The 17,003-nt window shown below is 43.6% G+C and overlaps 2 protein-coding genes across 2 annotated transcripts; both read left to right on the top strand.

Annotated features, from left to right (window-relative positions):
- Positions 1-1,008: 1,008 nt before the first annotated feature.
- On the top strand, positions 1,009-7,790 carry six4a (SIX homeobox 4a). Its single transcript, XM_079528788.1, has 3 exons — positions 1,009-1,750; positions 3,470-4,152; positions 5,332-7,790. Exons 1-3 carry the CDS (start codon positions 1,020-1,022, stop codon positions 5,892-5,894), a joined length of 1,977 nt encoding a protein of 658 aa, XP_079384914.1. The 5' UTR covers positions 1,009-1,019; the 3' UTR covers positions 5,895-7,790.
- A 6,402-nt stretch (positions 7,791-14,192) lies between these two features.
- On the top strand, positions 14,193-16,431 carry LOC306941746 (homeobox protein six1b). Its single transcript, XM_079527386.1, has 2 exons — positions 14,193-14,980; positions 15,733-16,431. Exons 1-2 carry the CDS (start codon positions 14,421-14,423, stop codon positions 16,025-16,027), a joined length of 855 nt encoding a protein of 284 aa, XP_079383512.1. The 5' UTR covers positions 14,193-14,420; the 3' UTR covers positions 16,028-16,431.
- Positions 16,432-17,003: the final 572 nt, after the last annotated feature.

Here is a 17,003-nt window from a genome sequence, read left to right as displayed (position 1 = left end):
GTAACACAAACATAGATGATGAAAGTGAGGACGCAAATTGTGATTGGCCGAAATGAGAATGTATGATGATGTACGATGATGAGAGCGCCCCTGACTTCACACGGGTGTGATTTTGCTAATAGTAGTCCTACAGTAGGCTATACGTGGTACGACAATGATGCATGCGAAAATGATAACATAAATAGCCCCTAGGGGCTTAATTGTGTCCATTGTCCTGTGTATTCAATTAATCGGAATTGTTTGATTCAATGGACTATTCTAAAACTTGCTGTGATTGTGAGTGGTCAAAATAAAGGCAAAGGGTCATTTCTCAGGGTCATTTTTAATATCATTGTAACCGTATAGAGATCAAGAAGCTGAAAAGGAGTAGAGGTTGACGTTTGTAGCAAGTATGAGCTATAATAGGAAAGTAGTGAGTGTTAAGGGGGAGGGGTTTCACATTAAACGGCTCCTTCATGGCTTCTGTGTTCCGCCGCCGACAACATCAAAGGAATGACTATGACCTCCTGAATTGAATTCAATGGTTAAATTACAAGTTGTCAGGATTTTTTTTTTTTAAATCTGGCGAATGAATTTGTTTTTTTACATTGACTGATTTCCCCCTAAAAACTCATGCATTGTTGCATACACATATATGTGTCACTTTTGGCTGAGCTCCTGGACAATAAGGATATCCCGTTCCCAGGATCCTAAAAGCACTCACCTTGCACAGGTGAGCCAATAAAATATACGGCAGGTTATATGATTGACAGCTGGAAGCCAAACAGAATCGAGCTTGCTCCTCCCATGTGGAGCCTCCGCGGCCAATGGCGTAGCTCTCCTGCAGACAGACCCCAGTGTCTCCGTGCCACAGTTCCCTTCCCGCAGAGTAAAAGTCACGTTGGAACGAAAGGGGAGAGCTATCTACTTACAGCTGCTGTCAGATATTCGATCGCGTTCGCATGGCGAGGGGGTAACCTGATCGGCCAAAAGGCTTGCCGAAACCAGGGAGGAGTGACTTACCAGGAAGGCTTGAAAAAATGTCTTCTGCTCGTTCTGGAGAAGTCACAACAGCAATAGGCATCAAGAAGGAAAATGTGAAGACGGACAAGAGGGAGTGCATCAGCAGGCTTCTGGCGCTGGACACCGCGGAGTTGTCGTCTATGGAGCGCGCAACTTCCGACGCGGTCCACACTGAGCTACTGGTGAGCGCGACCTCCTCGCTGGCATTCTCCCCGGAGCAAGTGGCGTGCGTCTGCGAGGCGCTGCAGCAGGGAGGCAATGTGGACCGGTTGGCCAGGTTTTTATGGTCCTTGCCACAAAGTGACCTTCTACGAGGCAACGAAAGCATCCTGAAAGCCCAGGCTCTGGTGGCTTACCACCAGGCTCGATATCAGGAGCTGTACAGTATTCTGGAGAACCACAGCTTCAGTCCGTCCAACCACCCGTCGCTACAGGAGCTGTGGTACAAGGCGCGCTACACCGAGGCGGAAAAGGCGCGGGGGAGACCCCTGGGCGCCGTGGACAAGTACCGACTGCGGAGAAAGTACCCTCTCCCGCGGACTATCTGGGACGGCGAGGAGACGGTGTATTGTTTCAAAGAGAGGTCCCGGAACGCGCTGAAGGATCTGTACAAAAATAATAGATACCCCTCGCCGGCTGAGAAAAGAAACCTCGCTAAGATCACAGGACTCTCATTGACCCAGGTCAGCAACTGGTTTAAAAACCGGAGACAGAGGGACAGAAACCCGTCCGAAGCTCAATCTAAAAGGTGAGGCGAGAGGGTCGCAACTTAAACTTTCCTCCTTGGATTTGTGTGCGTAAAAGGCGCATTGAAATGCAGCGTTCGTCTTATTATTATTATTATTTATTTGCATTTTTGCCAGGAATCGTTTGAACGATTTTGCATTAAGCTGGTTTGGTTAGGTAGTAAATGGCTCTACTCTGCCACTATGCTTATTTCATAATATCCCGTCGAGTTAGCCTACTTGAAATGTGACTTGACAGCGTTAATGATTAACAGTTGATAATATTTGAATTAAAGGTGTGCGTAAAAAGGCTTAGGAGCACGCTTTTAATGTTTTGAAATATGAAGCGGTTGCCATTCAGATCGGGTTTCAAGTGCGTTAGTCCTAAGGGCATGGAAACCAAACAAAATAACCTATGCCTACAGTGTAATATGCACATTATTGTGATTTATTTCTCACGAAAACTGATTTGAGCAATTATAGTATTATTAAACATTAAACAATCCCAGTCTTGTTATTTGATTAGGCCTAGCTGTACAGTATGTGCGCGCGTGCGTCGTCTAGTGTGTGTGTGTGTGTGTGTGTGTGTGTGTGTGTGTGTGTGTGTGTGTGTGTGTGTGTGTGTGTGTGTGTGTGTGTGTGTGTGTGTGTGTGTGTGTGTGTGTGTGTGTGTGTGTGTGTGTGTGTGTGTGTGTGTGTGTGTGTGTTGTGCGCAGCACATAAATCATCTATAGTCCAGACCTTTTTTGTGTTAGATCCAATGAAGGATTTCAAAAGCCCCTTTCAGAGGTGCATTTGATAATCATTGTCTCCTTTCATGTTTCCTTCTTTGTGAACAAAGCTCACGTGCACCTGGTGGAGGTGACCTCTCTCTCTCTCTCTCTCTCTCCTCACACAAACAAAAACACATTATTTGTCCGAAACGCTTAGGCCTATTGCTTTGACTAAAGAATGATGAACTACGATTGTCTTTAAAAGAAATGAAAAAAGAAAGAAAGAGGAGAAGAAAAAAGACAACTGGAGTAGGCTAATATGTTTGTCTAGTAGCTTCAACCCATGCAGGGTTTATTTTCTATTCCTACACGAGAGGGCTGAAGAAAGGGGCAAATGCAGCTGTTTGAATCACTCTCGAAACCGAGGGTTAGCTGTCGACGTTCATCGCTCGTAGTTTAATGCATTTACAGCTTTTATAGTAGCCTATAATAGCCTAAGACAAATATAGTTTTAAACTATACTGTATTAATTCGCACAGGAAAACGTGTTTTGGCCATTTGCGTTGTCAGTTGTCACACCAGCACTGCTGGCATTTGTCACGCCAGCCGGAATTTATTGCGCCAAATGGTCGCTCGTCCGCTGTTGTTGGCCGGTTGTTTTCAGTGCGGCCTCCCATGAACAGAGGGAGGGCTCTGCATGGGGTAACAGGTCAACACATACACAAACTACTGCTAGCCATGCTGTGGAATAACGCACACCTGATGTAAAAAGGAGGAAAAAAAGTTTTATAGCAGATTCACCAGCGTTTATTTTCACAATTTGGGGACATAATTCAATCTTTAATTTGTTGAAAATACATTTAATTATTAAAGGAACGATTTGGAAGAAATGTGATTTATGGTAGCCTATCTAATTACACGCAATATTTGACCTCTGCTTTCAGAATATGACATAATCACAAAGGCTAGTGTGTGGGCTACTTGTTCTATTTCACAGCATCTCACATTCTGTCAAATTGATTTTCACAGTGAATCAGATGGGAACCACAGTACAGAGGATGAGTCTAGCAAAGGGCAGGAGGAGTTGTCTCCTCGTCCCCTCTCCAACTCCTCTGATGGGACGATAACCCATGGGAGCCTCCCTCATCAGACGGGGCATCTGGACAGTGGGGTGGTCATCCAGCAGATCGGGGACATCAAGATGCCTCCTGGATCCAACGGCGGTGGGCTCTACAATGGAAGCCTAGTGACCAGTAACACCTCCTCAACTGTCTTCCACAACGGTGGCTCGTCGTACCTTCAGGCCCCTAGCAACATCCTCTTCAACGGGTTGAATTTGGGCATCCAGCCCCTGTCCTTTAACCCTCTGAGGTCATCAGGGGGAATCCTGCTGGGGGGCTCTGGGGTGGACATGATGCATCAAGGACAGGAGAAGGGACTGGGCAGTTCTGCTGAGGACTCAGGCCTGCAGTACTACTCTGGCTGTGTGAATGGGGCGGAGGTGAAGTTGGAGGGGGTGCACAGCATTGCTGGGCAAAATGGCGGCTCCTCTGTGCTGACGTTCAGCTCGCCGTCGGGGACGCTGCAGCTGGGCGGCTATAGCCTGGTCCAGGTACCCAGTGGAGTTTCCGATGGTGATGGGAGCTCACTACTCGGCAACAATGTGGGTCTGCCTTCCCTGCAGCTCTCTGCCTCCTCTTCGTCAACACAAGGTACGGTATAGGTTCACCAAGATGCTAGTTTTGCTAAACAGGAACCCGGAAGTTAATCGATTTCTTCCTCTGTGTTGTCCTGGCCCCATTTTCTTTGCTGCATGTTGTAAGATTGAACAGTTTGTCGCCACATTTTTTATTATGGTTTATGCGGCTACTTTAACGATACATTTAGAATACCAGTGACCTGTACCCCTGTAAAATGTCTGTGTTTGAGGAGTGATACTGCACATAACACAGAGAAATAAAAGGCTATACGCAGACATGCATACACATGCATGTATGCATGCACAGTGTGCACACTGCATGCACGAACACACACACACGCACACATACACGTCTCTCTCACACACACACACACACACACACACACACACACACACACACACACACACACGAACACACACACGCACACACACACATACAATTTTGTGGTCCTCTGCAAACTCAAGAGATGAATAGAGCACAGGTTCTGAAGTCAGCATCACTCATCATCATTACACTCTTGATCTCCACAGCAGGGAAGAGAGGGAATACGTTTCAGGCAATCAGAGAGCCAAGAAATGCACTAACAAGAAAGGAGCCATTACACCACTTACTCTGACATGAAGCAGAAAATCTACACCAGGATGAATAATAAGGGAAAACAGAAAAAAGAAAATAAGCTTGCTTTTTTCCCCCTTTACATCAGTCTCAGGGCCAGGCCTAAAAAAGCATGAAGTGTATGAGACACATAGCAGAGATTCTGCTGTACTTGGAGCACGTGTGGGGTAAACTCCTGAGCATTAATTTAACTCTGAAGGTGTAAGAAATTGGACCCTTCTATTCTAGGTAGCTGTGCAGCACTGCTAGAAGTTAACACTTTCTCTGCGGAACACGCTAAACCCAACTTTTTTCCCATTGTCTCTCCATGCGGAACATGCTAAACCCGACTTTTGTTTTATGTTTAATTCGGCGTTTTTTTATCACTTTTAAGACATACATGGTTTCCGTCGGACAACCCCGTGACGTCACGCGTTTGGATCACGTGACCGTTAGTGAAAAACTGCGGCAGGGAAACAATGTTTATCGATTCCCATGGGAGTCAATGTGTTAATAAAATAAATTGTATACACTACAGGGATGTGAATTGAGTTTGAGATGTACATTTTGACTCACCCTGTTGTTTTGTTCTCTCAGGTACCATGCCATTAAACAACGTCAGCTCGTTCCAGCAGCAGGACAAGATGGCGATGCACCACAGCACAGTCCTCTACAGCATGGGGAGTGTCAAGAAGGAGCCCATGGATGGGGGCATCTACTCATATCATCACGGGCTCCACCTGGACCCCGGCAGCCACATCAGCTACACCTCCAGCTCAGAAGAGGTCCCCTCCAGCCATGGCCCCGCCTCTGGTTCCGACGTGGCTACCATCAGCTCGTCTAGCCCCGAGCCGGAAGTCTACACCACCCTCACTGTCAGCACGCCCCTGATGGCCCACACGGACCCAAACGGCCATCGTATCCAGTCCACAGAGTATCTCAGTGGCCACGAGGCCCAGTCAGCCTCCTCCGCACACCTACTGGGTCCCAGTATGAACAGCAGCTACCTGAGCATGTCAGTGGACAAGGTGGATGGCTCTAGCTCGGGTGGGGTGAATGAGATGGTGCGGGCGATGTGTGGGGAGATGGAGGTTGTAGAAGGAAAGGAGCTGGCCAAACTACAGACAGTGCAGATGGACGAGGACATGGCTGATCTTTAACCTGAGACTAATCTACTTTTACAAGCACTCATGTCCTAAGCAGCGATATGGTGAATATTTTTACTTGTGTGTGTGTGTGTGTGTGCGTGTGTGTGTGTGTGTGTGCGTGTGTGTGTTGTTGTGTTTTTTTTACCATTCATTTCTTCTAAATGTTAAATTATTTGCAAACGTTGTGTTCATTTGACCTTTACAATGCACTCTGTCCAGATACAAGTCTTTATTTTTTTGCTTGTCGCTATCAATTTGTCATAAACCAAATTCTACTTAAAACATTTACAACTGTTAAGTGCAAATAGAAGAGGTCCCTGTATGCATTTGAGCCATGTTTAAATGTGCATTTTTATAGACAACACCTGCTACTTCCTGTTGAGTGGATTTGATCCACAGAGGCAGGTGTTGGAATGCCCCATGTCATGTGACCAGGATGTTCCTCCAAACTAAATGCGTCATCTGGGTCGAACCAAAAAGGTCATTCAGCAGGGGGAAGATGGAACGTGTGGCTGTGAAAATGGCCACTTAAACCACTATAGCTTTATTGCAGGACTGCACACACATACAGCAATCGCTCTCTCATTAGACATAGAAGGTTGCTGATTTATGCAAAAGCTGTCCGTCAGCAGCAGGCACAATTCTCTGAATGCTTCTCAAGTCATTACTAAACCCTCTATCCACACTATCAAATGAGCTATAGATTGGGTACTGTTAATGGGACTTTGGGTTTAAATGAACGTGCCTTTCTGCTATGTACTATAGAATGTCAGATGGCAATTCTCTGAATTGGTGTTTGCACTACCAATAACAATATTACAACATTAAATTGTTTCAAACAGCGTTGATTTTGACAGGGCTAGCAGGGGGGCAAACCTCCACAAATGTACACTATTTCACTTGATGAAATTTGAGCTGATATATAACTAGGAAGTAGTGAGACCGAGGGAAATGAACAAAGTCTTTTCACACATTCATCCTACATTGCTTATAATCCTGCTGCAGCTCATAGTATCACAGTATGTGACAATGCTACAGTAGATCATGTTTCATTTTCACGTGTTTGTCGAAACGCCCATGAACACACAGGATATTTTTATACAATGTCAGATGCAAACATATGGGGTAACAGGGATAGAAGTGAGCTCACAGTGAAAACACAAGTGCTCACTCACGCACGCACGCACACACATGCACACATGTGCGTGTGTGTGTGTGTGACTGTGTGTGTGACTGTGTGTGTGTACGTGTGTGCGTGTGTGTGTGTGTGTGTGTGTGTGTGTGTACTTCATGGTCCTATAAACAGAGGGGATTCCAGCAATGTCCCTGTGCATGACATCACAATGTTCTGGAACCTAGTGCCTTGTACTTTAGTTCTAAATTATAACTTGAATGTAAGTTCTGTCATTGCTCTTGGATTTGTGTTGGCAGTCACATAACAATTTCAAAGGCACCAATGGCACAGTTGTTAGTTGTCGGATGAGAGACAGACAAGAGAACACCAAGCCTATTTGTCTATATGCATTTGGTGCTTCTTACAATAGAAGTTTGAAAACTACACTGACATGACAATAATAGTGCATTTTGACCTCATGTCCAAGAAATACACATACACAAGTTTTTCAGTGCAACACAGGTCTACATGGTAGCATTTATTTTCTCCCTCAACAGTTTTCATGACCTCCCTTGTTATTGAATAGGATGAACATAACATTGGAAAATATCTTCAGCTCAGATATCATACCAAAAATGAGCCATGGGCAAATAGTAAAACATATTGTTGTTGATGGTTTATGTTTTTGTTTTTTTGTTTTTGTTTTTTATCTTAGTTTGAACTGAACATTTGTTATCTGAAATGATGTGAATGTATTTTTCTAAATCTACATGCAATAAAAGTTTATATTTATAAAAACATAAAACTGGCATATTTCATTCCTTCTCCAACCCAAGTTTCTCTCCACACATGGTGCCTGGCTATGATAAAACTGCACAATGACATCTTAATCCATTCAGTCTCTAGTCATACAATATGTCTTAAATGCATCTAAATTCATGAAAGTATACTGTACGTCTTCCCAACATTTAAGAGGCTTATGCAGCCAAACTGTGCAAGGATGGGGGAAAACCCGGCATGCAGTAATCCAGCAAGCCTAGAACTGCTCTCTGCAGAAATCTAGTGATCGTTTGCACATGCCTGGAAACCTGGAGTTCATTAGCCCTCCTTTTCTCATCTCAGCCCCTGTAATTCAAATAAACAGCAATGAGATTTCCAGAGGTAGAGCTCTTAAGGGTGGGGGGTCTGCATCTCTCCACAGCCCCAGTCCAAGGGCCTTTTCCCTGGGCTAATGCTGAACAAGTCCTCCCTCGACTCCCCGTTCCAGCATGTGGAAGAATGAATCTGAAGCACTGTCACTCACAGACACCAGGTCTCTGTCTGGAAAGAACCTGCACAGTAAAATTGTCTGTGTTAATTCAACTCTGAGAGTGTAAAAATTGACCCCTCCATTTGGGTCCATTTTTAACACAAAATTCTCACTTACACTTACACTTTTTACATTAACACAGTATTTTACTAAGTGCACTCTTTTTCGGAGTCTTCTGACTCAATGACTTATGACTGTCCATGAATTTCCATCCAATATTGGCTCCCTCTAAAGCCCCCCCAACAAGTAAACCAGGAAGGACATATAAGATGGAGAAGCGAGCTGGACAAATGGCAGAACAGCAGGGGATTTCATACACAACAATATCTCTGCACTGGGGTATAAGAGTTGCCCTCTAAGTGAATCCTGGCCGGAGGCCTTACGTGATCCAACGGTGACCTAAATAAACAGAGAGTGTTTGTCTGTGCTCACTGTGCAGGACAGAAAGAAGAAAAAAATGGGAGAGACTAGCAGGAGAGGCAGGCAACCAGGATAGAGTTACCTGTGCACAGGTGACCTCGTCGCCATGGGCATTGGATTAGCTGATTGTTAGGTATCGGATAACTTCTCCTGTAATATTGAAGAGGGTGAAAACAGCTTTGTTGGAACCCAGAACAATGTCCCTTTCGCAACAGGAGCCCATATACTGTTGGTCTCACGGGGAGGGGCCCATGCACAGAAACCCCCAAATTCCACCTGTGTATTGTGCCCATAAATTAGATGTGTGGGGGGAGTGGAGGAAGCAGAAGTTGCTTTTATGCGGTATATATATGTTTTATTAGAAATATTATTCATGGTATATGAATTAAAATGTATCTGTTAGGGTTTATGTACCGTATGCTGCATTCATCTGAATTTAAAGTAAATTGTGCAAATCGCAAAATTGGGGGGAAGGGTTGAAAAAAAAGAAAAGAAAACATAACAAGGCTGTCTTTCCATATCCAAACAGTGGAACAAGTAGATGTATCATTTCGTCCACAATTTCAAACGTGCAACGTAAAACATACGTGCAGGGCAGGCAGTAAAAATGAGGGAACCCCCACCCAGAACCCGGGCCTTATTAAAAACGCTGACCTCTGATCTTTTGGATGGTTTCAAAGCTGACATTTAATGTGGCGCAGCAGACTGCAAGCCATATGTAACATGACCTGGGGAGCACGGTACTCCGTTGCTCCACGTCCCACTAATGAGAGGGCAGGGGTCGTCGGGTACCGAGTGGCTCACATAGACCCACCACTAGTCGCCCCATAATACACATGCAGGGTGAGGCATTCTCAGTGTCAATAGTAAAATCCTCAGTGTTCCTTTAACTTTGAGAGTACAAATGCAACTGGTTATATTTGTACACTGCAGAGTTACAAATGGATTTAACTTTGAATAGTAAAAATAGAAATTCACGTGATTTGTATAGCGGTTTCAGAAATATACATTTTTTTTTCCTTTCCACCTCAGATAATTGAGTTGTTGTTGGGCAGGAAAAATCTACTGTGCTGCACATGTCCAGTCCATCATCTAGGATGGGAAGGGTATAAGGTGTGACCCACTGCGATTCACTACTTGGTTCTGGACAATAAGGACAACGTTTACCATATGTGGGATAATGTTCTAAGCCCATGTTGGACTGGAGCTACCCTCTATGCATGTTTTACTGTTTGTGTGCACGTGTGTGCATGCGCACGCACACACACACACACACACACACACACATACACACACACACACATGAAATGGGATAGGAGAGAGAGAGGCACCAGCTGGAAGGCTGCATCATGTCCACACCGCACTGGTCAAATGGTATTTCCCAGGGAGAAACACACCACTTTGTAACAGGAGCAATGCGGCCTATAGGCCTACAGCTCATAACATATGATGACCATTGAAAACAAAAGCTTATAGTTCCACTGCCATCAACACGAAGGTTAATTTAATTATGTCGAACTTCCCCTTCGATTAAAAGTATGGTATAATAAACCTACACGTGGGCTATAATTTCACGAGTTTTACTTCATGTTAGGCAGGCTGTGTTTTGCTGCGGCTCATCATATTTTCATGACATCATGACGTTGCTAATGCTAATACTAATATCCTGGCGCCCCCTCCCTGCCGACAGGCACACAAGGAGAAGCCTGTAGGCTGTATAGGATTTGTTTTTGTTTATTAAATTGTTTGGTGGCTTGGGGTTGTTTACTTATTTCGGCCACAAAGCAAAAATAATTTTCCTATACTATAAATAGTTCCATGCGCCTCAGGCATGTTTACAAAAAAAGACAACTGTAAAAACCGAGGCCATAATTGCATATGTGTAGAGGTGGTCCTCTGAGGAAATGCGTAATGATTTTGATGGGGGGTGACCCCAGCGCACTTGTACGAGGCCTAATTTTCCAACATGACAGGAAACTCTGTTAAGCTGATAATTGCAGCTCCAATTTCATTTAACTCACTCATGTCAACAGTTGTGTTTTGTTTTGAGAGAAGGAGAAGAGTTTTTCAGTGGCTTTTTGCCGGTAGCTATAGGACAAGACCTAAACCCCTTTTTACTCCCGCCTACATTAAAAGCACCTTTCGGATAGGCAATTAAAATTAGGCAAAAGGGTAGGCCCTATCATATATGTGAGTGACTGACAATTATTAATATCAGTTAAGTAATGTGTATAGGTAATTAAGCTATATAGCCTGCAGGCTATCAACCATTTTGGACATTGATATAACAAGTAATAAAAATCAATTAATATAGCCTAACTAACAGAAATTAATTATCTAATTTATTTATTCAAATTGTTTCTCAGTTACCTCTTTATTATTTTGTCCTTGGTAACATTATTAGCATGAGTTTCGCCAAAGTCCAGAAATCCAAAGGAAAGCCGCGGGACATTTTTTTGTCAATTTAAACAGTATCGGCATTGTTTCAGCGCACAGCTGAAATAGCACTTTTGATTTAGATATAGCGAAAACCATCTGCTATAGCCAAGTTCCAGCCGGCCCACCCTTGGTTGACTTTCACATATATTTTCTCTAATTTCTTTTTTTTCTTCTTTCTTTTTTCTTCCCTTCTTCTTTTTAAGTAAACCCTAACCCACCAATGGCAAACATAGTCTTTTCGATGGTGACATTTTTATGAAGTGTTTTCAGGTGTTTTTGAGTCTATCTTTTCTCTTTCTCTCCCCCCCCCCCCCCCCCCTCTCTGCGAGTTGTGTGCAGTTGCAGAGACGTTGTCGCCACGCCACTCGTCATCGTTGCCCGGGGGCAGAGTGAAGGGGAGACCAACATCTTGAAATAATCACGACCTGAGCTCCAGCCACGTCCCCTGGCTTCTCGGGTTAAAGGAGGAGGCGCAGTGCAATGTGGTAGAGATATTAGAGAAACCCGAGACCCGCTCATCAGACAGCTCATTTGCTGAAACATTGAGGTTTAGAGAACCGAGAGAGGGAGGGAGAGAGAGAGAGAGAGAGAGAGAGAGAGAGAGAGAGAGAGAGAGAGAGATGTTGGCCATAGAAGCGCAGTTCGTGTGAATAGTGTCCACCAAATACCAATACATTCAAATAAACGATGTAGCCGAGGCATACTTCTGCCGAAATACAGCTTATATTGACTATAACATTTATGTGAGCATGCACATTATACGCATAGCGAACCGCAGTCAATCAATTTAAGCAGAAATGCGTATATAGGCCTATAGGGTAGCCGCTATAGACTATAGTCTGTAATATTTATGTAAAAAGCAGCTCCATAAATTCTTATGCAAATGTGACTCCATGAAGTCACACAGCTTAGCTGCCAAATAGATTCCCAAACATGAAATAATGGTGAAACGCTAAGGAATGGCCACTTTAAATGATTTAATTTTCCCTGACTTATTATAAACTCAATTGAAAACATCATCCAGTTTTTTTTTTGTTGCTTTACTGATATTTTACGAGATTTTTATCTATTTCCTTTTTACTTGGGCTAGGCCTCCCTCCTTTTTCCTGGTATAGACTAAATAACAAATATAGGCCTACACACACACACACACACACACACACACACACACACACACACACACACACACACACGCGCGCGCGCGCACATATCAGAATTGTCCAGAGGTGACTCTGATTTCAACTTGAATATAGCCAACTCTTTGTTTTTACAGGTGTCTGAAGTCACAAAACGGCGGTTAGAAATAACCAGTGCTCCATTGAACATCATAACCCGTGAAAAAAAATCAAAATAGCATATAGGCTGCATGCAGGTCAACCATTAAAACGCTTTCAGAGAATTTTCAGTAAATAATATTTTCTGGGCTTAACCGTTCCTTTACATATTGCATGGGAATCGAGTTGCAAATCCTGGTGAAGATAAGGAAACGTGATCTATGCCTCAAAACACAACTCGACGCCCAAGAACCACTGACACACACAACTCATTTACTAATGGATTGGTTTTGTGTTTCACCCACACAAAACATTCGAGACAGTACGGTGCCCATCTAAGCCGCGAGTGCCCTGAAATATAAATGTAGGCTATAGGGCCACCGTCCACGTGAATTCTAAACTTCTGATGTCTAATTGGTGATGGGTATATAAAATAAACAAACCCGCAGGTATACATATAAAATAAACAAAACAGCAGGTATACATATAAAATAAACAGTGCACAGGTCTCCGAGTGCATATAGGCCTAATGGACCCAAACGGACATGCCCATTTTGGGACCATGGTTACACTCAGAGCTCAATCATTTGAGGATTGTATAGGCTACTGTGCATGGAGTGGCACACACCGTGTTCTATGTTATTAATGAGCTATTCCTACATTTTTTATTATTAATTTCCTTATAGACTAACGGGTTCGAACGAGGAAAATATGGATGTGGATGTGCAAAATGTGCAAAAATAATTCGCCTATACAGCTGAGCTTATACATTTGGACATAATGCTTATTTTGCTAATACACAAATGGTGCAATAGACACAGTGTAAATGATGGGAAGAACATAGCGGAATATTTATATTATACTTATATAGACTGCTCCGAATATATAGCCGAAATAATAGGCCATTTCCAACCAGCAGATATCAAGACATGGCACGCGCACGCACGCACGCACGCACGCACACACACACACACACACACACACACACACGCGCGCTCTCTCTCTCTCTCTCTCTCTCCCTCTCTCTCTCTCTCTCTCTCTCAATTCAATTCAAAGGATCTTTATTGGCATGAGAAAACATATATATAGGCCTATACGTTTACATTGCCAAAGCAAAAGTGGAACAAAACAATCAAGATAAAACCATGTATGTACAAATACATATTCTCTCTCTCTCTCTCTCTCTCTCTCTCTCTCTCTCTCTCTCTCTCTCTCTCTCTCTCTCTCTCTCTCTCTCTCTAGGTACGTTCTACTGGATTTGGCCCATAGCATTTTTCAGGCAGGTATAAGTCCTTCCTAATGGAACCCTGAATGGCACGTGTAGGCCTAACCGTTATAGGAAGTAATTAAATTATAACACCTCATAAAGTAAACTACTTCATAATTAATAGTCTATGAAATGAGAGATACACCTATAGCCATGCAATCTGCATGTGATTAACACTGTGGGCGTTGACGATGATAATTGATAATGTATGGAGATACAGACAGCCGTGAATGGTAGTCTACTATTGGACATTTATTTAAATATCAGAATAGGCATACGCTAAAAACAATTAAAAAAAAGCCTTTAAGAGTTCTGTAATAATTGATTAGCATGTAGGTGTTCCTCTGCACCCCCGGCTACGTGGAGAGGGTTTGGGGGTGGGAGCGCTCCTATTTCAGCCCCTGACGTACTCCCTCTAGGGAGGAAACGGAGCTGCAAACTCAGTTGTGCTCGGCTGCCAGGGTATAGGGCAGAGGGAGAGCCAATCAACGAATCGCACAGGCTCCCTTTAAGCCTGACATATCTCCAACAGGAACAAATTGTCCCAACAATCAACATCCGAATCTCCCGTGCGCATCAGGGGTGGAGTGGATATTGCACGGACGGATTGCGCCGTGTCCCGGAGCACAACAACAAACCCCGTGAAGATTCGAGAAAGTCCATCAGGCATCATTTGGGATACCATCGCCGGGGCGGAGGAGTGAGATCATACATCATGTCCATACTGCCGTCGTTCGGGTTTACTCAGGAGCAAGTGGCCTGCGTTTGCGAGGTGCTGCAACAGGGAGGAAACCTGGAGAGACTCGGCCGCTTCCTGTGGTCACTGCCGGCGTGCGACCACCTTCACAAGAACGAAAGCGTCCTCAAAGCCAAGGCGGTGGTGGCCTTCCACCGGGGGAACTTCAGAGAGCTCTACAAGATACTGGAGAGTCACCAGTTTTCGCCGCACAACCACCCGAAGCTCCAACAGCTGTGGCTGAAGGCGCACTACGTGGAAGCCGAGAAACTGCGCGGCCGGCCACTTGGAGCCGTGGGGAAATACAGGGTACGGAGGAAATTCCCGTTGCCTCGCACGATATGGGACGGCGAGGAGACCAGCTACTGCTTTAAGGAGAAGTCCAGGGGTGTTCTGAGAGAATGGTACACGCACAATCCATATCCATCCCCACGGGAAAAGAGAGAGCTAGCCGAGGCCACGGGATTGACCACTACGCAGGTCAGCAACTGGTTCAAAAACAGACGCCAGAGAGACAGAGCCGCAGAAGCTAAAGAGAGGTAGGCTATATGTGTGTGTCAAATGATTGTTTCTAAGTGATCTCAAATCAGACAGGCTTATCGTGTAAATTGTGAAATCGATATTATTTAATAATGATGGAATTATATCCCTAAAAAAGGTCTTCTAATAAACCGTAAACACCACTATCATACTGTTGACAAATTGCTAAAGGATTTCTGATCAGCCTTTACCTAAGCTGAATTAGCTATAAGCTAATTCAAAATGTATGCAGACAAAAAGCATATATAGCATCTTAAAAGTAAATCAATCACTTAAAATGTTTAATTTCTAGCCTAATCCATGTAGCCACAATTTGGCCATTGGCCATATCAATTTCATGACACTGCAGGCTGAATAGATTGACATGTTACGTATAGGCCTATAATATTAAAGGTTAAATTAGGTTACATTGGAAGCAATAATAACATCATGGCCGGGTCACAATTAATTCTCTGAACGCAACGGATTTAATAAAGGCTGTGTGATCCACAACTCCTTTATAAAATGACACATTTTACGAATTGTAGGAATATCTTTAAGGAATAATATCTCATTATATTTGTTATTATTATTATACAAGAGCACGCTCGCTTGTTATTATACAATATGATTATCTTTATGTTGTTTTTTGTTACATTTAAAATGTTTCATGTAGGCCTATTTCGAATTCACTGATGTATGGGGGGGACATTTAAAGGTTTAAACGTTTATCTAATTGTTTGTTGTTTCTATAATCGTTTCCCATCGCCAGGGAGAACAGCGAAAACAACAACTCTGGCAACAACAAACAGAACCAGTTGTCTCCCCTCGACGGAGGCAAGTCGCTCATGTCAAGCTCGGAGGACGAGTTCTCCCCTCCGCAAAGTCCCGATCAGAACTCTGTGCTTTTGCTCCAGGGAAACATGAGTCACCCCGGCGCCTCGTCTTACCCCATGTCGGGCCTGGGCGCCCCACAGTCGGTGCACGGAATGCATGGACACCCGCACCAACTGCAGGACTCGTTGCTGGGACCTCTAACATCCAGTCTTGTGGATCTAGGTTCTTAAAGGCTTCTCGGTTATACCCCCCACCACCCCCCCAGAGACTGATAACTGTATCAGATTGACTACATATATGAAATAACACTATGGTACCTTATTATAGACTGACTTGTCTGTCGTTAAATTTGGATAGAAATTATAACACAATTTCTTTTTAAGCGCTTAACCTATCCTATAGCTGTCTATAGGAGGTTCACTCTGACCCACCTTCCTTCCCGTGAAAATACAACCGCCCCCCTTCCCTTATGAAACTCTGAACTCAACGAAACACTTAACTGGACTGCCCATTTGCTTAATTTATGATATTTTGTTAAGATAAAAAATTTATAGCAACTTCCGGCTATGGAAACTAAGAGGCAAGGTTTACTTTAGAGTCATTATAAACAGTTTCCAATAAAACAAAAGCTATACATTTGTCTTACGTGTGTTATTTGTATAGGCTATCCATTTACTGAGGAGAGAATAAAGCAGATTTATGAATGTAGGCTTCAAGCCCTGCCCACCAGACCTACAAACTAAACGGAAAAAAGAAAAGAAAAAGGAAATATCACGGCGTCGGGTCCACGGGATATTTATTACAATCACCATCGCTAATTATGAATTAGGCCTATTCATAAACCCAACTCTGGGAGAAACGGAAATATTTCGATTGACAGAATTGTATAGGCTCACTTATTGGTCTTCTCTTTGATTTGCTGTTTAATTGCTTAGACTTAATGCATATAAAATAATTAGACAGGTTATGGTATAGGGCGGCCTATGGTTTAGGGCAGGCTATATCGTAATCCATCACAGATCACACACTGACACACACACACACACACACACACACACACAAATCAAATACAATGCTGACCTATACGCTATCCGCGAGCTCTTTAATTCTTGAGAAACATATAGGCCTAATGAAGAATAGTTTAAATAAATAATTTAATAAAGTAGGCCTACATTTATGGATGCCTGATAGGCCTAATAACACGAG

This window comes from Electrona antarctica (genome assembly GCF_951216825.1).
Source record: "Electrona antarctica genome assembly, chromosome: 18".
NCBI lineage: Eukaryota > Metazoa > Chordata > Actinopteri > Myctophiformes > Myctophidae > Electrona > Electrona antarctica.
This window is presented reverse-complemented; position numbering and strand designations above follow the sequence as displayed.

Excerpts from the sequence above, each read along its gene's own strand:
- LOC306941746 (XM_079527386.1), top strand. The coding sequence starts at position 14,421 with ATGTCCATACTGCCGTCGTTCGGGTTTACTCAGGAGCAAGTGGCCTGC. Across the intron at positions 14,981-15,732 it reads GCCGCAGAAGCTAAAGAGAG|GGAGAACAGCGAAAACAACA; the intron begins GTAGGCTATATG and ends TCCCATCGCCAG.
- six4a (XM_079528788.1), top strand. The coding sequence starts at position 1,020 with ATGTCTTCTGCTCGTTCTGGAGAAGTCACAACAGCAATAGGCATCAAG. Across the intron at positions 1,751-3,469 it reads TCCGAAGCTCAATCTAAAAG|TGAATCAGATGGGAACCACA; the intron begins GTGAGGCGAGAG and ends TGATTTTCACAG. Across the intron at positions 4,153-5,331 it reads CTCCTCTTCGTCAACACAAG|GTACCATGCCATTAAACAAC; the intron begins GTACGGTATAGG and ends TTGTTCTCTCAG.